Consider the following 26821-nt stretch of genomic DNA (forward strand, 5'->3'; position numbering starts at 1 on the left):
CAGCTTCGCTAAGTTAATCAAGCTCGGAAGTCTTGTCCCCTGAACTCCAGGCTCAGTAAAATAATAAACCATCCAGAATATTTGGTGCAAAGTCCTGCAGCTCTGAAGGATGAGTCATCTGCTTTTACCACCACTTGAAATAAACGATAATGGCTTGGCAGTCTCGTGTATATTAATAGCCTTGTCATTTTACCTTCCTCCTGCTCTCTTTATTCCACATTAAAATTATACATGGTAAAAGTGGATTCATATCTGATAGTCTTACCTTTGTTTTTAAGTGCCAAGAAAGCCCAACAGGAGTTCAAAATGTCCCCTGCACCCTGACCAGATCGAGTTTTCCCAGTTATGTCCTGCTGTAGTTCTTGGCTAAATTAGCAATTTCAACTTCTCTGTAGCACTTAGTGATGGAAATAATCAGAACTATTTTCTTGTCTGTGCATTGCCTGTTTCCTGATTTACAATTGTGAATGCCCTGAAGACAAAGACTTATCCAACTTTTATTATATGCCAGAAGAGCACCTATGAGAAAGTAAGGCAGAAACTGTCTGTATTATATACCAGAGGGCAGGTGTTGGAACAGCAAAAGTGCTTTAAGAAAATGACAATTTTCCCTATACACAGAAGCTTTGACATATGGAGACCCTTTCCTCCCAAACCCTGCTTCAAATAAAAACAAAAGGGGCTTGGCTCCATCTCTGGTCCATCTCAGACTTAATTATTAAGTATAAAGGGTTAAAAGTAGGGCTGGAAATATGGCTTCGAGATTAAGATCACTAGCTGCTCTTACAGAAGACCCAGGTTTGATTGACAGCATCCACAACTATCCACATCGGTCCCAGAGGATCCGATGCCCTCTTCTGGCCTCTGCAGGTACCAAAACCCTCAGACACATAAAATAAAATAAATCCTTTAAAAAAGAAATAAAATCCTGGAGGTTTAATACGAAAATTCCTTTCCTTGATGTAGTGTGTCCACTTTGCTTGTGAGGTGGGTCACTTCCAGGGCCTCTGAGACATGGAGAAAGGTGACTAGTCCTTTGTGTTTACCTGTCTGCTCTTGAATCCGAGGCAGGGAGAATGATGAGGCAGTGTTTATGGAAACCCACTTGACTGTAGCTTTAACTGTTTATAGTCTTTATTAGGGGGAGTGTAGCATGAATCTTAAAAGGTCTTATTAATAAAAAAATATTTGGGAGTCAGATATTGGGGTGGACGCTGAAAGATCAGAGAAGCAGAACCAGCCACATCTAACCTCACCTCGCCAACTTCTCAGCTGATCTTGTTTACTCAGACTGGAAGCCTCTGTGTCTTCATCTGGAATGGATCTCAGCTGAACTGCTGCTCAAAATCCTAAAAGCTTAACCAGCCAAACGCTTAACCAGCCAAATGCTTCTAGTTCCTGGTCCTCACGCCTTAGATATCTTTCTGCCTTCTACCACCACTCCCTGGGATTAAAGGCTCGCTTTCTGGGATTAAAGGCATGAGTCACCATGCCTGGCTGTTTCCAATGTGGCCTTGAACTCAGAGATTCAGACGGATGTAGGATTAAAGGTGTGTGTGCCACCATTTTCTGGTCTCTATGTCTATCTAGTAGCTGTTCTGTCCTCTGACCCCAGGTAAGTTTATTGGGGTGCACAATATATCAACCACAGGGGAGTGTGTTAGTGTTTCTATTGCTGCAAAGCGATACCATGACCACAATACTTATAAATGAAAACATTTAATTGGGGTAGCTCACTTACAGTTTCAGAGCTTCAGTTCATTATCATGGCATGGATCATGGTTACTTGCAGCAGACATGGTGCTGGAGGAGTAGCTGAGAGTTCTACATCTTGCAGGCAACAGGAAGTCAGCTGAGACACTGGGTGATACCTTGAGCATAGGAAACCTAAAAGTCCACCCCTACAATGACACATTTCCTCCAAAAAGGCCATACCCACTCCACCAAAGCCACATCTCCTAATATGAGATTGAAACTACCACAGGATGTATTGGGATTTTCTATTCTGTTTGCCACAGACTCTACATTTTCTTTTAAATTACTCTGAATAGGAGGAGAGAAGATAGAGGTGCAGTTAATCATGTCCCTCAAACCACAAAATCCAGCAACTCCACTGCCTGTCTTCTACTGTGCTCTGTAGCACACCTACTCACATTGATCTTGCTTCTGCAGCTTCTCTGGCACTAAGATTGGTCCTGGGACCCTCCACAACTTCCAAAGTGCCCAAGAGCCTGCCAGCACCTTGCTGTTTGAGATAATTGATTTCACCCTTGCACCTCAATTATGAGCTTCTCTGCCTCTTTGTCCAAATGTAGCTTTAGCTCTTTTGTGCCTTACTGGTTTCAAGACCCAGCACTCATTTATTAATTCCATTGGTACTTTGCAGTTAGGCATCAGCTCAGTGCCATTTAAATGGGCATATTTTTCCACATACCATGTCCTTCAAATCTGAATCCACTTCCATCAACCTTTGTCTCTCTTCCCCACCCTTGAGCACACACACACACACACACACACACACACACACACACACACACACACACGGAGGGGACAGAGTGTGTGTGTATGCTTGCACATTACTATAAACTTTTGTTGCATGGGCACCCACAGTGTGCATGCCATTAACCCCAGTGGTCACCTTTTAGTGCTATAGATCTCTCTTGTACTGTGTCTTCCATGTTGTCATCAGCTCTATTTGAACCAGCATCTGCCCTACTGCTTCACTGCAATATCCCATGCAAACTTCACTAATGGACTCTTTGTTGATCCAGATAATGGTCACTGTTATCTTTTGCCTTGTTGACACATGAATGAAGATGTCAATAGTCTAGAAACACCCTCTACCACCATTTGCTGGTGACCCTCAGTCTCCATCACAGACATGTCTCTTCTCTGTTGTAGGCTGGTTCCACCAGACTAGAGTATTAGTTCAGTTGTTCAATGGTCCAAAATATAGAGTCAAGCTTATACATGCCATTTACACTTTCTGTGGACATGTCCTTGCTTGCAGTGTATATATGAATCTGGAGTTTTATTTCTTGACCAGATACCTCCTGGGTTCTTAGAAGTAACAAGTGTGCTTGCTCTAACAATTACTAGTTATTTCCTAATGCTATTAATGATAAGAATGGCAGATAAGTTTTGTTGCATACTGACCATGTGTGAGACACTACACAATGTTTCAAAAGGATGCAAGAAGTTGGAAGTGTTCTAAATCTCATTTTTATGTGTATGTAGGACCTAGGGACACTTAACTAATTTATTAGTGAATATTAATCTACCATCTATTTGGAGATCTAGAATTCAACCCCCCCCCCCTGCCCTATCTGCAGAAGAGCACAGAGGATAGGGCTCTGCCTGATGCTGCCTCTACTTCCACTGTCAGTCTAGATGTTCTGAACCAGACTGTCTTTTGCTTGCTCCTTCATCAACCTCAGTACCTGGCACAGTCATATAGATTACTATCTGTAGCTCACCTCTCTCAACTGTACCCAGCATCTTGGTCTTATGAAATCCTAGATAATTAACAAGTAAATGGTCTTTCACGATTTGTATAAACTAGTGTACTTTCTCTTAACTTAAGAGGGAAAGCATGATGTGTGTGCTACAGTTGGGTCCAAGCTAGAACAGGAACACACAGACTTTATGACTAGCATCTCTGATTTCATCCTTAAACCACACACATAGCAAGCAAGGCATGCAACAGTTTGATATTTGTTAAATTTGATAATTCACAACTGACAAGGGGTGCTTGCTGCTATTCTGATCAATGGCTAGTTTGGTTCACTTATGAAAACACAGCTTCTACATTAGCATTTTGTTTAGATGCAGCTTGAATAATAAGTTGCATTGCATGCATACACACACAAATAAGCAATAAATGTAAATTTTTATTTCTAATGCAGCATTAGAAGTACAATGCAACTTAGGGAACTGTTCTCACAGCAGTAACTAAAAGCTCTTCTTCCATATCTCATGTTTTTATTTCTCTGCTATCACCCTGGTCAGCTGGGAAGAGCCTTCTCCCTTTTGTCTACTCCTACACTTAGTCTAATAAGCTGTTCATCTTAACTATTAGAGATTTACACAGTTGCATTTGCTCTCTCCTGTGATTCTCCCAGCTTTTTCTTCATGAAATTCTTCTTGAAGTACAGTTTTGATACTGGATACCCTTATGAAATATCCCTGTTGCCCACAGGATAGCATGCAATCTCTTGGCAAGATTCAGTGTTAGCATTAGGCTGGCCAGCCTCCCAATCCACCTTAATTTCCCATATTTACTCTTCACACAAACATTTCTGGCAAACTACTGTTTTTTTTGTCAATTATTCCACCTTTCTGTTTTGAATTTCCTGGGGTTGCCCATGTCTGCACTTTGACAGCCTGGAAGCCCCTCTTCTTCTTGTGATAGGCACAGCCTATGAAAAAGACTCTTCCTTGGAGTACTGGGGTTCTCCTGAAACTTAGTCTTATATTTCAAATCTCCAATTCCTTTTCCCAGCCTATGCTTTATATATAAGGTCAAGGTAGTATATGAGTTCTTTTTGTATATTCCTTTATCACCCAGGCTAGGACCTGGTAAAGATGACTACACAGCAAACATTTGGAGGACAGGGAAACAATAATAACATTGAGTAATCTGCACAAGTCCTTGTAGGTATACTACAGATGTGCTTATGTGAAAGTTGGTAAAGTGCTTAAATCTCAACCTGTAAAAAGTGCCAGGGATTCTCATGTGGGGGACCTAAAGACCTGCCTATTTTGGTTACTCAGGATTAGGATTAGTAATGCCTAATGGTCATTGGAGAGTATTCTAGGCCCAAGAGAAAACGGACAAAATCTCCTTAGGACAGACAATACCAGATACATCATTTGAAAGGGCCAAGGAAAACAAAAAACACAAGGCCACTTGTTTAGGAAGTCTTAAGAAACTTAAGAGTGTGACAACAGTGTTTGGATCAGGGAGAAACCCTGTGAAATTACAGAGGCCATAGGCTGACCAAGGTGGTTCTTTCAAGCAGCTATGAAGCAGAAGAGGCATAACCATGCTCTGTAGTCATTTCTCCTCTGCTGCATCAGAGTCTGAAGCAGTGGTTCTCAACTTCCCTAATGCTGGCACCCTTTAATATAGTTCCTCATGTTGTGGTGACTCCTAACAATAAAATTATTTTCATCGCTACTTCATAACTATAATTTTGCTACTGTTATAAATCATAATGTAAATATATATATATATATATATATATATATATATATATATATATATTTATATATATTTCCAGTGGTCTGAGGCAACCCCTGTGGAAGGGGCTTTCACCCCCAGATGGGTCACGACCCACAGATTGAGAACCATTTATCTGAAGGAACCCCCCCCCCTTTATGTTGGGCTCAGTGGTAGTAGGCCACACAAAATTTTATGCAGGGCAGTAAAAAATGCTTGTTGAGTGCCTTCTGTGTACTCAATGTCTAACTTTGAGGGATGTGGTTGAAAAGCTGAGATATATGGTGTGTGTGTGTGTGTGTGTGTGAGAGAGAGAGAGAGAGAGAGAGAGACAGAGACAGAGAGAGAGAGAGAGAGAGAGAGAGAGAGAGAGAGAGAGAGAGAGACTGAGCTTACTTCAGTGACAACAACTCACTATAAACAAAGTCAGAAAGAAATGCCCATAAAAATAAACAGGTAGAGAGCAGTGCTCAGAACATAACAAAGCAGAGTGATGCAATGGGGAGAGTGGTGCAGAGGGTTTATTAGATTAGTGTGCTACAGCAAAACCTCTCCACAGAGCCTTCAGGCCCACAGTGCTTTTAGAGCGACAGGTGAAGGAGGAGGATGCTAGTGATCAATAAGAGCTTGTCATGCAAATCTCTGAAATCATTTCAGAGGGTCTATGCAAAAGAAGTACTCCAAGGATGCTGGTGTGCAACCCCACCTCTCGGCTTTCTCATTTCTTCTTTTGGTATTCTCTGGAGCGGAGACCTAAGGAAAAAATGCCTGCCTTATTGCAGAGAGGCAGTTTCCAAAGCCTACTCTCATACCCAGGCCCCAAGGCTGAGCAGGAAACAATTTTGAGTCGGTACCCCTATGTAATTCAGTCTTACAGTGAATGCCTTTGCCTGATACTCTGCTGGTGACTGTTCCCTTGCCTCCTGGGGACACATGGAATTGACCTATAGAGTGATTCAGAACAGAGGTTACTAAGGTTGCTAGGGAGAACCCTTAAGCATCTCTTCTTCCCTGTACCAACGGTAGTGGTATTGTCCAGCTTCCTTCGGATTTCAGCAGATGTGTGGAGGGTGTGGAGCAAGTCCAGGAAAAATCAGCGATGCTAGGGGAAGATGTGAAACAGCATGGGGCTCAACAGGTAGTAAGGAAGAACATAAGGACCTCAGAGCTAGTCAGGGGTCTGGAAGGGGTCACAGCAAAGTGCCCCCCCTCCCCCGCCTGTGTGAGCCTACTCTAGCCCAGCCAGTCGAGTCTCGCCAAGCCACAACCGCTAGCGCTTTTTCCCCAAGCCCAGGGCCTCACGCTGCAGGCACGCCTCCTCCTCACTCCTCCTGCCCCCCGCCCTGGCTGTCTGGCAGCGCCGCAGTGCTGGCGGCTGGGGGCCCTGGCGACAAAGCTCCCTCCTCTTCACCCCTCCGCCTTACCGCCCCAGCCTCGCTCCCCGCTGCCGCAGTGATCACGTCGTCGGAGATTTCCATCGGGGCTCAGGGGGCGGGCCCATGGTGCGGAGCGCGATCTGGGGCGGGGCGAGTGGGAGGAGTGAAAGTTGGAGCGCAACAAAACCCTCCACATCTCTCTGAGCAGCAAGATCTGCGCTGCGACCTCAACACAGGTGGTCGTGCCAGGTACCGCCGAGATGTTACCCAAAGTTCTCCTGATGCTCCTCAACATATTCCTGGCCCTCCAGTGGAGGTGAGTCTCCATCCCACTACCCGAGAGCCCTCTGTGCCCAGGAGGCTTCCGGACTCCCGGGGCTCCTTATCCCAGCTCCGGCTTTGCTAGGGGCTATCCTGATGGCTAGGCCAACCTGGACACTTGTCCCCTCGATACGCGCCACCCTCCCGTGTGCCCCCTTGTAGGAGGGCGTCCCGGACTGACTATGGGGAGCGCGGGGAAGGAGGTGGGACCGTCTTCTGTTGGAGTCGTGGACTCTGGTTGGCCCTCAAAGCCCCGGAGCGGGCGGGCAGGCAGCAAGAGCACCTGGTTCCCTCTGGGAGCCTGACGCAGGAAGAGGGGAAAGGGCGCGCAGAAACCGCTAGAGCTAGCGCATACAACTCAGGGTTGTGCTGGGGACTTCGGGAAGGTGGCTACTGGGCTAGGGGACCTGAAGTGCCTCGAAATGCTTGAGTGTTTCCTAGTCTGTTCACTCTTGCTCACATTTTTCTCCCGGAGTACCTGCTGAATACCAGGCATGATGTCAGGCAACTCTGACTTTACTTGTTTCCCCATCCCTTCGCGTCGCGTTTTCCTTCCAGTCCCAGACAGGAGGAGCCTGAGCCTTGCTTATCTCAGGGTTCCCATCCCATCTGCCTTCCTTTTCCCTTCTCACACCAAGGCATTCTGTGTGGTCTTAGGGGCAGACCTGAGCCAGAATGTTTTTCTTTCCTGAGGTCTGTGGTTTGTGGCCTGGATTTCTAGCCCCTCCCTTTTTCTGTTTTCTCTTGAGCAGCCAGTGTCCCTCCCATAATTCCCTGACCCTGGGCATTGGTAAGAAGGATGTTCCTAGGATTTCTGGCATTTTGTGATGGAAGATGAGTGTTTCGTGTGTTTTTAAATTCTCTTTTCTTTCTTTCTTCCTTTCTTCCTTCCTTCCTTCCTTTCTTTCTTTTCTTGGAGACTGTTTTTTGTGGGGTATGTGCTGTCAGAAGTTCTTAAGCTTCCTGATATGCTAAGGTTTCTAGAAGATTCTATGGCATTGGGCTTGTGTCTTGTCATTAGTTTGTTTTGAGGAGGGGCAATATGTCTTCTCTTCCCACCCCAGGTTATAGCTCCTCAGGGAGGCATATGTGGCTCTCTTCTGACTCCCTGGTGCCCAAGGTGAGGCTGGCCTCCTCAGCAGGGCCTTCGTAAATATTTCTAAGTGCATACTAGCAATTTCTTGTTATCCATGTCCCTTTAGATGGGGTTTTTCTGGGGAAAAAGATGGCTGAGGATGAGGGAGGGGCATGATGAAGAAGGGAGGGAGATGAGAGGGGAAAACAGCCCATCTAGTGGGGGTGGGAGGAACAGACACTGATGTGCACACACTGTCAGCATGGCAACCTGTGATGTCAAGAAAGGGGAGGTGGCAGTGGAATGTGTTGGACCAAACTTAGATTTGATCCTGGTTCAGCTTCAAATCAGGTGTGTGATTTTGAGCATAGCCCTCCCCTTATATGGTTTATCTATCAATAAATTGAAAAAGTTAGCATATTTGAGAAAGAAACCCAGGGCCTTCCTCATGCTCTTTTGCTCCCCTCTTCAGCCAGATTTGGAAGGTGTTAGTGCAGAGCTTCAGTCTTATCTAGCATTTTCACATATGGAGGAGGGCTGTGGATGTCTGAAAAGCTTCCTTGGAAAATCCTACTAGGCCATGTGATTTTTCTAGGCTTTATTCTTTCTAGCCTTGAAAAAAAAACTTGGTGGCTTTTTGGAGATGAGTATGTATACACAAGAACTTCTTAACTCCAACGATCTCAAGGTGTGGCTATTTTTTTGTTTACACTGGCAAAATCAAATTGAAGGACCAAAGCAACCTCCACCCCTCATTCATCATTTTCCTTGCAGGCTATTTCAGAAATGAGAAATGGCACCAGTTTAGCACATTTGTATGCCAATTAAACTATTCTAAAGGAAAAATATGCACTTTGATGCCCAATTGCCAGTCCCCTGGTCTGCAGCACAGCAACCTGCTCACCCTAGTCTCTTGTTCTCATTTTAGGGATTAAGGTTGCCTGGTAGCTTTGAAATAACATTTTAGAAGTGTAATACACAAATATGTAAACACAGCAATCATAAATGAACAACAGCTCAGTGAATTTTCATAAAGTAAGCATGATCAGGTAACCAGCACCTCGTTGAAAAGGAAGCAATCTGCACCCCCTCCCTGCCATCCCCAAGCCACACCAAATGTGCAGTCTTCCTAAAGGAAACTGCTCTCTTGCCTTTCAACATCAAATGTTAATTAATGCTGATGTCTTTTTCAGTTGCTTTTAATTGTATTTTTTCAAGGATATATAGTAAACTGAATTTCCACATAGCCTTAACATTAATGAAGAAATTAATGATGGTTTATTTTCTCTGCCTCCTACATTCCTACCACCCATTTTAACTTAAGGTCTTTTTTTAAAGAATAAATCTCAGACTTTATATCATTTTGTATGTAAATATTGTAGTCATTAAGGGCTTCACCAATAAAAATGTCATCATTTCACCAGATATTTAAGAATGATTTATTATTGCTTCAGTGATTCAATGTTAAAATCTTTACCATATGTTTTTGACAGTTTTGGTTTTAAAAATCAGGACTCAAGTATGATCTATATATTAGCAGGTGGGATTTTTTTTTTAGTTGGGTGGAATATTTTATTGTTAAAATGCCTTTTTACTGAACTAGAACCCATATACAGAAAGTTGTTCAAATAATAAGCATATAAGTGATAAAGTATCACAAAATGTACGTAATGGGGCCCTTTCATCACTACCTGTCATGTTAACCTCAAACACTGTGGAGGACTTTCATACATTAGCAGATGGATTTCTAAAGTGTTGTTATTATTATAATTATTATCATTATTATTACTATAGTCATTGTTGGCCCTGGTACCCAAGATAGTCTCCTATTGGTTATTCATTTCCTGGGTGCAGAACACAGTATAGAGACAGCCACAAAGCACTGATCTATAGCCAGCCTTCCGCCACTTCAGAGCCTCAATATGAGTATTACGTAACCATCCCAGGAATTTTCAGTCCTACCTGCTTGCAAGTATTCTTCAGCCACCCTGTCCTTTGGCCTGCCCTGTCCTCTCAGGTGCTGCAACTCAGGCAGATGTGAGGCCCAGGTTAGTAATAGCAGGCAGCACAGCAGCTGATTGGCCAGAGTTCACAGAAAAGATGCCCACCTAATTGATTTCACATGAAATGGCCTTTGAAAATTTAGTCTAATATTTGTTGTTGACTACTTTAAAGTAAAGAATTATGAAAGGATTGCATACAAAGTCTCCAAAGAGCAATAAAATTTAAAAGGAATTATCAAGTTTAATTTGTTAGTACCTCCTCATTTACTGTTACTATTCACTAATTAAGCCTTGTGTTGTAAATATTTTTGTTTTCTCCTGTCCCCAAAGGCATCAGCCTGATTAGAGGGTAGAACTTAAGTTTTTGGTTGTATATTCTAGGGTTGGACCTCACATTAAACTGGAGAATAAACCACCTGCCCAAGATAATGTAGTCTTCGGCCCTCAGCCTCAGCCTGTGTCTAAACCTGTGCTTCAGCCTGAATCCCCTGCTTATGATGTCGTAGTCTTCGGCCCTCAGCCACAGCCACACCCCAAATCCCCTGGCCATGATGATGATGTAGTCTTTAGCTCCCAGCCTCAGCCTCTGCCTCAGCCCCAGCCAGAGCCAGAGCCCCAGCCTCAGCCCCAGCCTCAGCCACAACCTCAGCCTCAGCCCCTGGCTGGGCGCCAGCCTCTGCCCTATCCCCTGCCTTGGCCAGTGCCTCAGCCCCAGCCTGACCCAGAACCTCAGCCCCAGCCTCAGCCTGAACCCCAGCCCCAGCCTGAACCCCAGCCTGAGCCCCAGCCTCAGCCCCTGCCTTGGCCCCTGCCTGAGCCCCAGCCTGAGCCCCAGCCCCAGCCTCACCCTGAGCCCCAGCCTCAGCTCCACCCTGAGCCCCAGATCCCAGCCCAGATTCAGGCTGGGCGCCAACCCCGACCCAGGCCCCAGCCTGAGCCCCAGCCTCAGCCTGCGCCCCAGCCCCAGCCCCAGCCCCAGCCCCAGCCCCAGCCCCAGCCCCAGCCCCAGCCCCAGCCGGAGCCAGAACCGCAGCCGGAGCAGCCGGAGCCGCAGCCGGAGCCGCAGCCGGAGCCGCAGCCGGAGCCGCAGCCGGAGTTGGAACCCCATCCGGAGTCAGAACCCCAGCCCCAACAGGAGCCTCATCCTGGTGGAAAGAAGCTTACAGAAAAAGAAACAGAACTCACGGTTGATTGCACAACTGAGCACTCAGAAGAGAACCTGACAAGAGCTTCTCAAATCCTTAGCACCATCCTGAATAACTATGACCATAAACTGCGCCCTGGCATTGGAGGTGAGTTCACAGAAGAAAGCCTTCTCCTCTCTTGAAGGAAAAGCAGGTCTCATATGTAGTAGTGGGCAATGAACATGAGTTATAGATGATGGTTCCACATACAGACAGGAACAACTGGAGCTGATCCACCAGGTAAGCCACAATGACTCCTCTAGGTCAACACTTTCCCCCTCAGGTTTTCCAATTCCAAAATAAGATGAATGATCTGAAAGTGTATGCCTAACCCTTACAGTACATTAGCTGAGGCTTTCCGTGGAAGAACAAAGGAAGTAGGACTGGCCCTCTTCCCTCCCTTTTGATGACTCCCTCTTTGGTGGCATGCCTCTATGTGACATTCACCCTGTACTACTTCTTGCCTTACAGAAAAGCCCACTGTGGTCACTGTTGAAGTCTTTGTCAATAGCCTCGGGCCTATTTCCACCCTGGACATGGTGAGTACTGAGCTTTGATGACAGTTTTTCATCAAACTCATTGAGCACCAAGATAAAGAACCTGCCACATACTTTTGCTTTCTGCTCTTCATGTTACTGCTACTACAGGAAGTTGGTTTTTGTTGTGGTTTTGAGGGTCAGGTGGGGATTTTTAACCATAATTAAGCTAAGAACATGAATGGAAAAGGTAAGTCCTTTGCTGTCTGAAGAGGACCTTTGGAATTGTGACTCTAATCTTCAGTTTTTCATTCAAAATAAAAACAATAAAACAACTGTAAATACCACAATGGAATGCCTCTCTTTTGTCTGATTATTTATATGAACTTAAATCTACAGATAGCATTTCTTGCTGTATACCTGTCCCTATAATTTTGTCTTAATTCTTTTATCTCCTTTCCTTTTCACTATTATCAATATGATCCTCAGTTAACCATCATCATCATCTTCTACCTGAAATATGCAAATGTTTCCCTGTCCAGCCCTACTGAGCAAGCTTCCTCAGTGATGTGCCTCTTATATTTATAGTTCAACCCCACAATCTAGCAAGCATGCCCTCTCCTATGACTCTGCTTTTTTTCACCCTACTGAAGTCTATAGACTATGACCACACTATAATAGGCACATTCCTGGACAACCTTGTACCTCAGAGGTGGGCTTTTGTTCAAGTTTGAGATGCCGTTGCTCTACTTTTTCACTCATTCAGGGTCCAGCTCAGATAACACCTGTTTGTGACAACTTCTCTGACTGGCATAGCAACTAATTGATCCCTTCATATACCATACCCTTCTCTGGGCATTCACATCTTTTCTGGCTTTCTTATCTTCCCTAGCTTATTTCATGGTAATTGTTCTATGTTGGTCTTACTCTCTCTGTTATGAAATACTTGATATTAAGAACATAGTATATAGTAGCTGACAAAATGAATTACAAAAGATGCTCTGCAAAATTTAGATGTGCAGTATCTGACAAAGAAAGGTTGTGGTAACCAGTTCCATAATAGCCATGGACTTAGTTTGTCCAAAGGTAGAGCCAGTTTTAACATACTTAAACCTAATAAGCACTGTGTGATCTTGGTGAGGATCAGAGGACTGATGTTGAGGTGGGTGTTCCTAATAGACTCAGAGGTAAGTAACCTTAATGGAAATCAATTTGTTTACATAGAATTAGTGAGAGTGGCTCAGAATTGTTTTTTCCTCTTTATTATGTCATTCTTAATTTTAGCAAGCTGGCTTGTTTCTTTACTAGTAAGCTTCCCACCTTCACGTAGTTAGTGTTGGCTAAATTTCATAGGAGAAATTTATTAGAGAAGAAACCACACACGTTGATAAATACAACAAATGATCCTAAGTTGTTTGGCTCTGTATTCTGAATGAGTGTCCTGTAAACCCAACAAGCAGTGGAAAACTTCTCAGGCAATTTGTGTATATTATAATTTGTGGGAACTAGCTTCTATCCTCTGCAAGAGTCCTTGTGGCAGCAGACTATTAGCCCCATTTATCCACCATCTATCTCTCCTTGTTCAACATCTATTAATCCCTCTAGCATTAGCCTCACCTGAGCTTTTACTTATGCACAATCTAATCACCTAGAATTCACTCAGCTTGATATCATACATGGAACTTGTTCAGGATGGGGATCAGCAGCCTGATTTATCTAACTGATAAGATTTTTTAACCTTCCAAAGCCTTATATGATACATAGTCTCCCCCGAAGTTTCAGCTTCTACATAGTTCCACGTAATTCAAGTCCCTGTTCTTGTTCAGCCTGATTTCCTCTAATTCATTTGCTGAGGAGAACATAGGTGTCTCCCACACAGCCACAGATCATGTCAATGCTCCAGAATGGGTTATCTCTGTTGTTCTTTGTGGCAGCCAAGTATCCTTTTCTGACATTCAACATTTGAAGCAATTGATTGTCTCAGCAAGGTTTGTTGGTCAAAGGAGTAGCAACCCAGTCAGTGGAGTTGGTTAAGTGGACATTTGGCACCAGTCACTTGGACAGATAGAATAGTAGAAAGAAACCTAAAAAAACATTGCATTGTAATCAAATATTTCTACTCCCCTCCTTGTTTAACTCTGAAAACACCCAGTCTGACCTTCAAAGCAGTGACTAGTCTGGAAAAAACTGCATGGTCACAGCATCCCCACTTGCTAATGTTGGCTCTTTCTATGGTAGTTATTGTAGGTGATTCTAATTAAGCCAGTTCTGAAACACTACATTTCTATTTCAGCTCAACTAAAAGAGATCCATCTGTAGTTCCCTGTCAAACTGGGGGAAAATTTAATCACAAACCATTAGTTTTATGTTGATGTATGAGGAATTTATAATTGGTGTCTTCTTAAACAGCAGTAAAATGCTTCTTTTTAATATTGTATAGCAGACCTCCAGCATGGCTGGAGATGAAGGTTTCCCATCGACCACCATACAGTTCATGTGCTAGGATGCAGATAAGACTTTGCCAGCTACTGGGAAGGTGCAAATTCTTTGAAGTCTCTTTGTGAGGGTAGATAGAGTAGGACAGGACAGAACATGACAGGACAGGGCTGGGCAGGAACAGGAGTTCTGCCATTATCTGCCTGCTTTTCTAGTTTATTGTGGTAAACACTTTGCCCTTTACTTTCTTTTCTGGCTACCAGCAGTCTGGTGGCTGCTTCCAACACTTATTGCCCCAGTGCAGTAAAAGCCAGCAGGGATTTTGTTCCCTCTACTCCGAGGGTACTAATGCCCTTTAGCTTCTGGGTCACAGTGTCTCACTCATGATGGACAAATGTTCTATCACTGAGGTATATCATTGTACTCTTTCTGTGATTGTTTTTAACTTTTGAGGCAGGGTCTTACTCATTTGCCCAAGCTGGCCTTGATTCAGCTCAGGCATGACTTAAACTTTTCACCTCCTTCAGCCTCCCAAGAATCTAAGATTATTTGGCCTGTGTCATCAGGCCCATCTGATACTTGTTATTTGGTGCAAGATTATTCAGATTATTCAGGCAAGTCCTGGTGAAGTTGATCTTGACACCCAAAGTTTTTTTTTCTTTTTTTTCTTTTTTTTTTTTTTTTTTGGTGCGAGTGAAGGCAATGACAGGGTAAAGCTATGGTAATGGTGCTCTGAGTGACAGAGCCAGTGTGCTATCACTGGCTGTGTGCCTTTGGACATCTTATAGCTCTGAGTCTCAGTTTACCTACTTCTAAAATAAATTAGGCAACTAGCCTTTAATTGTGCTGTGGCATAGCTCTGGTGTTTGCTTCAAACTGATTACAATTGTATTGCCATCTGCGTATTGCCCTACAAGCTTAAACCATGTGAACTTCTTGCTTTTTATGCTTATTAAACATCCCCCTCGATGTTTAACAGACAGTCTATGGGATCCATAATAACTAGAGACTACATAATCATGGAACTAACTATTCATGTGCACACACTCTTCAGAGATTATATGGGCACTTATTTGAAAGGAAAAATAAAACAAAACACAAATGTAATTCTCCTTGTTAAAAAAACCCACAATAGATAGACATTTTCTTTGTAAATAAAATCATTTCAGTTTAAAATATAATTCTGTGGAATGAAAGGTTGGGTTTAATTAATAGCAGTGATCTATGAATAAAATCTGAAAGAGAACCTTTCCTGTGTACAATGAGTTATGTGTGCTTATACATTTCTGAGCACACAGTGTAGTGGTTGAAAGAGTGTTGACATAGTAAGAGTAGCACTATGGTCCTATATAACTGCAATGACATGCTGAGTTCAGCTGTGTAATGATCCACCATAACACAGGGATTTATTGATGAATGCAATGTGCTACCTATTTGGGAATATTACTCTTTTCAGACCATATGACAATGGAAAATTTCTGCACCCAAACATATGTTGCTTTACTCTTTATAGTCCTCAGTGGATGCAAGCCTAAGGGTCTATCAATGACACAAGGCCTTTGCCTACTGATAGAGGAGAGGCCACAAAAGGAAGCAGAGCTGTTTAAGGGAACTTCCCAGGGAGATGAGGCAGAATACTTACAAGTTTGAGATTATCCCAGGCTTTGTAATAAGATCCTGTATCAAACAACAAAACAAAAAAAATAATGAAATGTCACTTCTGGAGATTAATTCTCCAGAACAGAATTTAGACTTTATATTCTTCTACAAGGCACAAAGGAGTTTTGTATGAGAAGGTAGAAAGTAGGGAACTCATTTGTGGCAACCCTTTCTATAGTTCTGAACTGTGGAAGAATGGTATTAATCACTACATAACGTAGGGACTTAACTCCCTTAGTTGTGGCATTTGAGCTGGACATGACTGACTTCTTGGCTGTGTTAATGTCTGAGTCCCTTTCAGTCCCAACACTGAAAGAATTGGATAAAAAGAAGGAACTCCATCCCTCTTCTGCTTCTTAGGCTAGTGTATCATATATTCTATTATGCTGTCTTCAGGGTTCCCGGTTAAGTAGTGACAAACACCACATTTGCATGTGACTAATCCTTATCTACTTAGCCCCAACTAAATGGTTTTCTGTCCCTTCTCACCAGGAATATTCCACTGACATCATCTTCTACCAGACCTGGTATGATGAGCGTCTTCATTACAATGACACCTTTGAGACCCTTGTTCTACATGGCAACGTGGTGAGCCAGTTGTGGATCCCAGATACCTTTTTTAGGAATTCTAAGAGGACTCATGAATATGATATCACCATACCCAACCAGATGGCTCTCATCCACAAGGATGGAAAGGTGTTGTACTCAGTTAGGTATGTCAAGCCTTTAGTGTTTCATCTCCCAGGACTCTCTCACTCCTTTAACTAAGGACTCTTATGTAGATATATCATCCTGAATAATGTTCCTAAAAGCCTGTGCAACTTTTCTAGACCAGGAATTCAACCTCTTCCTGTGTAGATATAGACACTGAGATCTTAAAATAAAAGATACTACTTAAAGACACATTCTAAGTTTGTGGCAAACTTGGGAGCTGTTATAGGCCCCTACTCTAAAAGGTGCCTGCATGACTGCATTGCCTGGACAGTTTCATCCCAAGTGGGCACTGTATATAAAGACACGTCCACAGTGGTGGAATTGTCCAGGCAGAGTAGAACTACATCAATTGGAAATGTATCCAAGACTAGGCTACATAACTTGAATGCTGGGAAGGAGATTCTTATGTCAGCGGTGTGGGATATGGAGGTAGTGGAGAGTAGAAGAGTGTGGAACAAGAATACTAGGGTTGAGCAAGGAAGAAAAATCAATCTAAGTGGTTCCATGTACTTCTCTGATGATGGAGTCCAGTAGTCAGATGTTAGAAGCTCTTCTTCCTCTCTTTGTATCACTACTTTGAGCTTTTTGTCTTAAATTCTACTGACGCCATTCATTGAAGGTGATCCCCTGGTCAATGTTGAGTGAATATGTAAGTGCTCAGAGCCAGCCTAATATGGCTCCTTTCTCCCTTCCAGGATGACCATTGATGCGAGATGTTCACTCCACATGCTCAAATTTCCAATGGATTCTCACTCTTGTCCTCTGTCTTTCTCTAGCTGTGAGTACCTTCTTAGGTTTCTGAGGACCCAGAGATGCACTGGGCCCCTCTTTTTCTCATCTTTTCCTTTTACATTTTCTGCTTCTCCTTTTTTTCCTGTGATGGTGCCAAGGTTGCTACAAGCCTCCATCTTTCATCATCACTTCCTTTCCTGCCAACAATGCTGTGTTTGCATTACCTTGGCTTTATGTTGGATTCTTCCCTCACCCTTGCTCTACCTTAAGCTAGTCATCTGCTTCTAAAGTGTACCTGAAGTATGTCTGCTCCTCTCCATCTCTGCCTTGATGCAGGGCTTTATCATCTTCTGCTTGAACTTCTGCAACATCTTCACTTTGAAACAAAACATGTCCTAAGCTAAATTCATTGTCTCTCCCCAACTCCTGCCTCCAAAGCAAATGTGTTGCTTCTGTGTTGCCATTGGCCTCATTGAAGGGTGCATCACCCACCCAGTTGTCCAAGCCAACAACTCTGACCTTCTCCTCTCTTTAACCTCCTGCATCTACTCAGTCCACACATACTGTTGGTGTTCCCCTCCCAAATCTCTATTGATCCCACCTATTTCTCTGCATCCTGAGCTTTCATTCCTGCCTTCACTCATTTTATTGTGTCTAGACTACTGCACTGGCATCCCATAACTGGCACCTTGTCAACATAGTACACTTACATTAGAATCAGAGTGACCTAGCTGAAGTACCATATAAACCTGGTCACTTCCTCATTTCAAATATTTTCTTAGCTGTCATAGATCAATTCTAAATTCCTTAGAATGAACTTCAAAGCCCTTCATGACCCGACCCTGCTGTTTCCTGCTACATGACCCATCTGTGAAGTAGTTGCCCTAAAATTTTCCATGTTCACCTTTCTGTGTTTTCCTTTCACTCTCTTCAGCTTCATCTATATGGAGAATGTTTAATTTCAAAATTTAAAGTGAATGCCCCCTGTTCTACAAAGTCTTTTCTGAGTGTGTCCCCAAATGATCTTTCCCTACTTGCCTATTGTTCCATGGGAAGAGATTTTTCAGAACAACTCCAAAAATCACAGCTGTATGGCCTTACTCAGTGAAATGTTAATGCTGGAGGGTAAGTTCATGACTTACTCAAATCTGCATTCAAATACCAGGGCAAATGTATTTATTGAATGGACTTCAACAACCAGGCCAGAGGCAAGGTCCCAAAGCTGGTGAAAAACTCTAAAACATAGCTCAAGCTAACATCATGCTTGTGGGGCACTCAGCTGGGCTTCCTAGATTAATTCACTCCTCTTTTCCACATTGATTTCCAGTTTCCTATGATGCACATGAGATGATCTACAAGTTGGAGAATTTCATGCTCAAAATCGATGAGAAGAACACTTGGAAGCTATTCGAGTTTGATTTTATGGGAGTGACCAACAAAACTGAAATCATCTCAACCCCAGTTGGTAGGTGTGCAGTGGGAGCTCAGGTTGGGCAGACTCTGAGGGAATAGCACCAAGAACTGGAAGTGACTCTTTGTACCAATGCTGTGTAAAGAACACATGGAAATACTGTGTAGAACATTGCTTTCCTCTTATACATGCTAAGTACTTACAGCTGTTTGCAGAGGAAACTGAGACTTTATAGCTATGTCTCAGTCTCATCTACAAAGAAGTCAGTGCTTTGCCAAGCCCCTTGAAAGATGAAGTAAGTGGATACATTTTGTGACTTTTAGAATGTTCATCTACCTTTGTTTTTTAGACCCTTTGGGTTCAATGTCTTTCTTATATTACTGACATACTTAGACAACATTGGAGAGGGGTTACTTATGTGATTTCTCCTAACCCAGAACCATTCCAAGCTGGATGAGTGAGAAGCAAGATCTACCATAGCAGGAGGGGAAAGGGGAATCTAGTATAATAATGGCAGTTAGTGAAGATTATGAGAGTCTGCAGGTAGTTACTCAGCTGCAATAGCTGCTGCAGCAATGTTACCTTAAGCAACTGTGAAAAGCACAGATTGCCACCAAAGGCTTCGGAGTGAAATAAACATAGGCATGGTGATATTTTTATTTTCAGATCTTGTTCCTAGCAAAGATGAAAGGGGCAGATTCTGGGTCTCTTAACTTGTAGCTCCCAAATAGATGTGAGCATCTTTGCTTGTATTCCTAGGTGATCTGAATGAGGAGCCAAGGAATCTTCCCAGGGTAGCTCTGAGAGCAACCCTGGACCCTCTTCACATGTACTGACAAGAATGTGGATGGAACAGGTCACCCAGCCAGCCTTTTGTCATGGGAAGCATTTTGCTTTGCTTCTGTGTGATGACACAAAATCTGTTTTTGCTGCTGTTGATCACTGGATGAGGGAAGCATATGCTCATCTGGCTAAAGCTTTACTTACACAGTAATAGGCAGGGGGTGGATGCTGCTTTACAAATGCTTTTCCTTTTTCCTTGCGGTGTGTGTGTGGGGGTGCTCTGAGAAAGCCACTTTACTTCCTTTGGCTTTGGGATCCTTGCTCTTCTACTAGATAACTATTAATCTGCGTCTTAGTTCTCTGCACCTCAGTTTTTCCAGATAGGTGGAGATCCATCATCAGAACTGGCAGAGGAGACAAGGCCCAGGGGCTTTCAAGTCACTAGTGGTTCCGTTTAGTAGATGGTTTGCACATTGATTCAAAATGGTACCCTAGTGACTACAAAGCCCCAGAGTCTGCATCATCAGTGAAGCAATGGCAGTAGGTAAGCAATTGCTCTCCCTGTGGAGAAAGGAATAGGTCTTTTTTCTCTTCTACTAGAGACTACTTGTTCTTAATTCATGATTTTTCCACTGCCAGAGTTATCTTTGAAACAGGTCCTAACTCTCCCAATTCAACACTGGGGCAGTTCTTTCCAGCTAGAGTTTTCAGGGTTTAGAATGCAGCAGTGCCCTGCAACTTGGGCAGCCTTAGACCTTAGAGGAGAGTCCCTACTTCAGTAGCTGCTCAGAAAGTACAGCCCTGCCTGTAGTAAGTGAACCATCCTTCACTGATGGTTGTTGAGCCTCTGAGGAAATCTTCCCATGATCAGGAGTTCACTGCAAGAAGACTTCTTCCTTTTCTAGACAATTCTTCCCATCAGAAAATTCTTCTTGTTCATCTGCAATGAGAGTCTCTGGGATGTTTACCCATCAACCTAGTTCTTTTCCCGTTTAGCTACCAATTTACATTAACTGAAGTCACTCTTCCAATAAGTCAAATTTAAAGACCTAGTGTTACTGTCAGAACATTAATTTGTATTCTATCGAGACTATGCTCCCCAGTTCCTTTACTTCCCTTTCTCTTCAGTGCCATCAGCTCAGGAGTCCTCTGGACAGTCTTTTAATTGTGTCTTTTTGACAGTGCTACTACCAACCCTGATCTGGACAAAGCAGGTAAGAGCAAAAATCATCTTTAATACATTTCATTTTGTCTTGGCTTTCAGCCCTAGACATCTTTTTTACATTGGTGTTGCTTCTTCACTCATCAGAAAGAAGGAAACACATGGTAGTATCCTTCTCTTGGCAAATTTCCAGCTTTTAATAAATGAGGAAGTTTCTTCTTTAGTCAGAATAAATAAGATTTAAAGAACGAGAAATCCAACAGCATAATAAATCTTGTGACAACGATATAAATTCAGATGTGAAGTGGCGACAGCCAATTAAGGGAGCTTTAAATCATAGTCAAGACTCCAGGGCAGAAGAACTAATAATTTGATTATTCTGGCTAGTAGCATATGGTGGTCCTTGGTGCAGTGCTGGAGGAATTATAGCATTAAAGATACTACTATTCAGGAAACAAGTTTCCACTGACCCTAGACCACGTTTTGCCTTTTCTTTGAAGAATCTAAGAAGCTTTGTTCATCCAAGGTCAGTGCTTCCAACACCTGGAGAAAAGGCTCTCTTTAGGCACTGACCTATCCAGACTTGCCAGGCACCTGGTCTGTTTCCTGTAGAGTCTAAGGTGAGGACAATTAGTGTTTGAGTCTGCTTTCCAAGGCTATTACCCCATGGGTAGCAAACATCACTGAATATCATTGCCTTTCATGTTGTTCTAGGCTTGGTTGGTTAGGAATTAAGCTGAAGGCTTTACATGAGCCCTTTCTGGAAGGGACTTGAAGGTACACTTAGTTTAAAGTCACAGAAGTCTATAGCATTACAGAGGTGGAAATTCAGGGCTTAGCTTCACAGAAAAGCTATAGTTGAAGCAATTTAATGTCCACTGTCATGAGGAGAGTAAAAACGATGCTCTGGGCAAACCAAGTATGAAGTCATAATACCATGAGGAGTGTTAGGAACAGCATGTGTAACAGAGTATGCCAGCTGGAAATACAGGTTTGATCAGCCTCTGACAGATCTATTCCTATCTAGAGTAAGAACAAGAAAAGATCAGCATGCCCAAATGAATCTGAAAGCCTAAGCTGCCTTGGGACTGGATATTCTACAGACCTAACATCTAGAGATTAACTGACATGTTCATTTTTAGCTAATTCTTCTATTTTACTAGGTTAGGAGTAATATATTAAGAACAAGGAGTCTAGAATTTGCTTACCAGGATAAATATGTAGGCTATCAGCTTCAATTAGGTTTGGGTAAGGCATGCATGTTATGTGTATGCATGCATGTGAGTCAGATCCAGAAGTTAGACCTTAGCATCAGAATAAAGATTGTAGACTTTATTGTGAGGCTCATATATAGCATAATATGTCATATTTGGCTAACCCAAGAGGGCCTGCTATAAGGGTTAGCAGTGCAGATGTAATGTTGTGATATCACAAACTATACATGGCATTTCTCTAAGTAAGCGAGTCTCAGCTAGCCATCAGCTGTGAGGTCTTGATATCAAGGTCACTTAAAAAAAAAAACAACTTTTCTCTCACTGCTGATACTCTGGAAAAATAGACTTGGGTTGAGTGAATCAATTAACTCAAAGAAGATTCATTAATATTCTTATGCTGTCTTATCTCTCAACTGCCCTCTGGGCTTCTACTGGGCTGTACTGAAATAATGTGCCTTTATTCTAGAACTCTGATATGGTGTCCCATGAGCTGGACAATGGAATCCATGATATATATGCAGTGCTAAACATCAGGCCAGTACTGCAATGCAGTGGTGTGTTTTATGTCTTTCAGGTGACTTTATGGTCATGACTTTCTTCTTCAATGTGAGCAGGCGGTTTGGCTTCCTTGTTTTTCAAAACTATATCCCTTCTTCTGTGACCACAATGCTCTCCTGGGTCTCCTTCTGGATCAAGATAGAGGCAGCTGCAGCCAGGGCCTCTGTAGGTAAGAAAGTGGGCATATGTCAGAGAGTTATCTTGACCAAGGGAAATATCTGCCTTCTGCTATCCTGTAAACAGTGTAAAGCATGGGTCAGGAGCTTAGCCCACCTTCACTCCTTGCTCTTATAGGGGTCAGTTCTGTACTCACCATGGCTACGCTGGGCACCCTTTCCCGTAAGAATTTCCCTCGTGTCTCCTATCTCACAGCTTTGGACTACTATATTGCCATTTGTTTCGTCTTGTGCTTCTGTGCTCTACTAGAGTTTGCTGTGCTCAACTTCCTGACCTACAATGAGACGAAACAACCGGCTTCTCCAAAGCTCTACCATGTAAGAGTCCGGTGTTGGTGTGGGAGGCAAAGCTTTAGAATGAAGGTACTAGGCACATGTGTGACTAGCTTCCCAAGTGATGGAAAGTTCCCTGGGGTCATGGAGGAAATAAACCTCTTGGTGTGATGGTGGAAATCCTGGAGGCCCAGAACTGGTGTGGCAAGTATAGTTTATAGGAAATTCTAGGCAACCTTTACTCTTGATTCACATCCCCTTGATTGTTTCTCCTTTTTCTCTATTTCAGCTTCCAACCAGTAGCTGTGCTAATACACGTACTCGTGCCCGTGCCCGCACCCGTGCTCGTGCCCGTGCCCGTGCCCTCCAGCAGCAGGAAGTGTTTGTGTGTGAGATTGTCACCTATGAGGGGAATGCTGAAGAGGAGCATCAGTATTGCCCAGTCCAGCAGTCTTCAAGCTTCAGAAGACCTCAGTGTCCCCGGAGGCGATGTGGCAGAAGCTATGTGTGCTTTAAGGTTCTCAGAAAGTATTTCTGCATGGCTCCTGGTTGTGGGGGCAGCACCTGGCAGCGGGGCCGCCTCTGCATCCATGTTTACCGCCTAGATAACTACTCGCGGGTGCTTTTCCCCATCACATTCTTCTTCTTCAATGTGCTCTACTGGCTGATTTGCCTTAACCTGTAGGCTCCAGCTGGTAGCTCATGGGGCAGCCTCCCAGTTCCCCAGGAGGTGCCAAGCCCCTTTGCCAAGGGAGTTAGGAGACAAGAGCAACAGCAGCAGGAGTGCCTAGAGAGGGTTTTTTCTTCCCTGGTTCCCAGTATAAGCCTGTGGAGAGCTTGTCTCTGCTGGCCCTCTTTCCATTAGCCCTTTCACTCAATTTTCTCAACAGCCCTTCTCAAGTGACAGACCACCTCTCTATTCCTCAAAGAGCATTCATGATGCTCAGTGTGCCCACATTTGAGCAGATAAGATATCTCTCAATGGTGTTTACAGCTACTGTCTTTCCCCAGAAGCCCATGGTTCCCCATGTGGTGCTAAGGGGCCTAGCTCAGGCTCAGCCCCAGAATGCACAGAGCGACAGTTTAGCAGAAGGAGGGTCCTCATCCATAAGTCTTCAAGTCAGACCATTAGATTCTTGTTTTTTTTTTTCCTGACTCTCCTTCGTCTACACACACACACACACACACACACACACACACACACACACAATCTTTCTAGGAGGTGAGGAGCTGGCAAGTGGGTCTGTTTGGGAAAGTAACCCCTCTCTGCTGCTGTGCCATCTCCTTCTTCCCACCTGCCTCCATCTGCAGTACCAATTCAGTTCCTTTCATCCAATGGGTATCTATTCGTGTGTTCAATGTTAGTAATTTTCCCTGCTTTGTATGCCTCCTTTTTCCTCCTCTTTGACCCTTGTGATTTGTTCTGTAACTTCCCCAGTGACTTGCCCAGCCCTGATCCAGGTGCTAGGCTTTGGTGACTCCCTGGGGCCAAGAAACTGAGAACACTCTGTTTGGCAGCAGCCATTACCTGCCACTGATTGGTGCTCACCTCAGGCACAGTCTAAAAGTTTGACTGCTTTCTTGGCCTCTGGACCTATAAGCCAGTCCACTGCCATCCCTGGGGCACTTACACAATCACAATCAATTGAATTCTCTTAAATTTATACAGAATTTTCCCTTTGGCAAAGCACCTTTGACAAATCATTTCTATTTGGAGTCTTCTTATAGCCCCATGACATCTTTGGGCATAGTTTGTTCTCCATTATGCAGATGGCAACCTTAAGGTACAGATTTCTATAGGACTGTGGATCTTGCTGGAAGCCAATCTGGAGTCCTCTAGTTACATGCTAAAGCAATGACAGGGCTAGGTAGCTCTGATCACCATGACCCAGTTCTGTTTCCCTTGCTGTCACCCTAGTGGCAGGGCATAGAGTAGTGACACCCCCCACACACACACACACACACAAGCATGGGCCTGCTCCCTAACTAGGCCTGAGGTACTCAGACTGCTCCACAGGTTGAACTTTTGCCTCTAGTAACCCAGTGAGATGAATTTGTACATGCCCCAATGCTTGTATATGCTGAACAGAATCTGTGTCTGTAGTTTATGGGGGTGGGTGGGATTGGGAAATCCATTTGCTTTTAGTCACCATCATCTGTAAAGGGGAAATATATGAATAAAGGTATCAGCAAAGCATTCAAGGTGTGGCTGGTTTTCTCCCCCCCCACCAAATCCAAGCTTATTTTTAATTAAAGATATTGTTTGATATAAGAGTATCAAATAATATATAATCACACACACACACACACGTGAATTATATATATATATATATATATATATATATATATATATATATAGAGAGAGAGAGAGAGAGAGAGAGAGAGAGAGAGAGAGCAATCTGATCACATTCATTACGCACCCATGCCCTCCCTTATCTTCCTTCTGCTCCTTCCAAGCCCACTTCTCCCTCCCATTTTCATGTGTATTTTCTGGTTGGTTGTTTTTATGATCCCATGAGTAACAAGGGTTACCTTACCTGACATAAGCATATTCTCTGGAGTGTGAGGGACACACCAGAAAGCACACATTTGAAAAGAATGAATCCCTGGTTCCTTTTCAGCTGCACTCAACAGCTAATAGTTGCCTGGGGAGGAGCAGGATCCCAGGAGCCCTTCCCTTATCCATGAAGAATGTTGACAGGCCCAGCCTTGTGCAGGCCCAGTATATGTGTCCTGATCTTCTTTGAGTTCATAAGTGCAAAGGTCATGTCATGGGCAGAAAATAGCACTGATCCATCATTTGGCTCTTATGATCAACTCAGACTTTAAATCTTAAGAACAATTGCCTAAACCATTGTTCCCATCTCCTGTCCACTTACCAGACATGTACCAAATACCCTTCTCTCATTAGTAGCAATAAAAGAGACAATGGCACCAACTAGTATATGTGGTTGCCTTCCTACATTCCTGACCTGCCTTCATCCCCTCCATGTTCCTTTTGTTATGCTTTTCACTCCTGCTCCTACCTTATTAGATTAGAAAGTCCCAAGATGCTACCAGCTTCAGTGCTCACATACACCCTGATGTAGAATCCTGTGAAGATGGAGATGCTTTGGCACATAGAAAGAAGACATTTCTTCCTGTAACACAACCCACCAGTAGTAGAGTCTGTCATATAATCTGCCAGTAGTGGAGTGAACTCATATTTCAGAAATCTTAATACCCTTGCCCCAAATAAAAATCATTTGTTCAGCTGGGGACCTAAGTTGTTTACCTTTCAAAATAAGTTTCTGAAGGTATATTGAAAAGTGTTAGCCCTGCTATCCTGTGACATTTCTATATCAAGCAATAACAGAAACCTAGAAAAGACAAAAGTGTCTGGGAATGGTTGACATTTTTGTCATAATATCCTTGGTTTGGAGATATGGTTCAGTTGTAGAATATGTGCATAGCATGCACAAAGTCCTAGATTTAGTCCCTGTGCTACAAAAAGGAAAAAGTACCCCCATCCCTACTGCATATTTTCTGATGTCCTAACCCATTGCAAATAGAAAGTAACACTGGGAACAAAGGAGATGTTTCCTCCCTTTTACTTTTTTTTTAATGTTTCAAGTAGATTTTATTATTTTGGTCACTCTCTTGTTTAGTATAAACAATATTATATACTTATCGTGGTAGTGTCATAAACCTGTAATCAAATAAAATTAAGTCCAAGTTCCACCAAAAGATGTTAAAGAAATAAGCAATTATAACACAGGAGCTGAGAGAAGGCACTTAAATGCACACACCTGAAGAAAGACTGTCACGCTTCTCATATTTAACCATGCGGGTTATCATCCTTCTAACTCACACACATTTTAGTTGGCTTACAAAGTAATGGCTTCCATATGAGTTTTTGTCATATACCCTTTTTTTGTGGTTAGCTCTCCTTTATTTCCTCTTTGCCTCCTCCATCCCCTCCATCCATGCCTTCATAATCACCCACACACCCCAGGTATTCTCTTATCTGTTTCCATATCACCTGCATTCTGCTATGCTTCATCCCTT

At 43.3% G+C, this 26821-nt stretch overlaps 1 protein-coding gene across 2 annotated transcripts; it reads left to right on the forward strand.

Moving 5' to 3' along the window:
* The first annotated feature begins 6662 nt into the window (after positions 1 to 6662).
* On the forward strand, positions 6663 to 24881 carry Gabre (gamma-aminobutyric acid type A receptor subunit epsilon). 2 transcript variants are annotated; one of them, XM_042269396.2, is made up of 9 exons: positions 6663 to 6913; positions 10378 to 11288; positions 11652 to 11719; positions 16244 to 16464; positions 17161 to 17243; positions 18525 to 18662; positions 22342 to 22494; positions 22698 to 22819; positions 23064 to 24881. In XM_042269396.2, exons 1-9 carry the CDS (start codon positions 6858 to 6860, stop codon positions 23457 to 23459), a joined length of 2148 nt encoding a protein of 715 aa, XP_042125330.2. In that variant the 5' UTR covers positions 6663 to 6857; the 3' UTR covers positions 23460 to 24881. The 2 variants fall into 2 exon arrangements, with proteins under 2 accessions (XP_042125330.2, XP_042125331.2); XM_042269397.2 differs by having other exon boundaries at positions 22752 to 22819.
* Positions 24882 to 26821: the final 1940 nt, after the last annotated feature.

This window comes from Peromyscus maniculatus, chromosome X (genome assembly GCF_049852395.1).
Source record: "Peromyscus maniculatus bairdii isolate BWxNUB_F1_BW_parent chromosome X, HU_Pman_BW_mat_3.1, whole genome shotgun sequence".
Taxonomy (NCBI): Eukaryota; Metazoa; Chordata; class Mammalia; order Rodentia; family Cricetidae; genus Peromyscus; species Peromyscus maniculatus.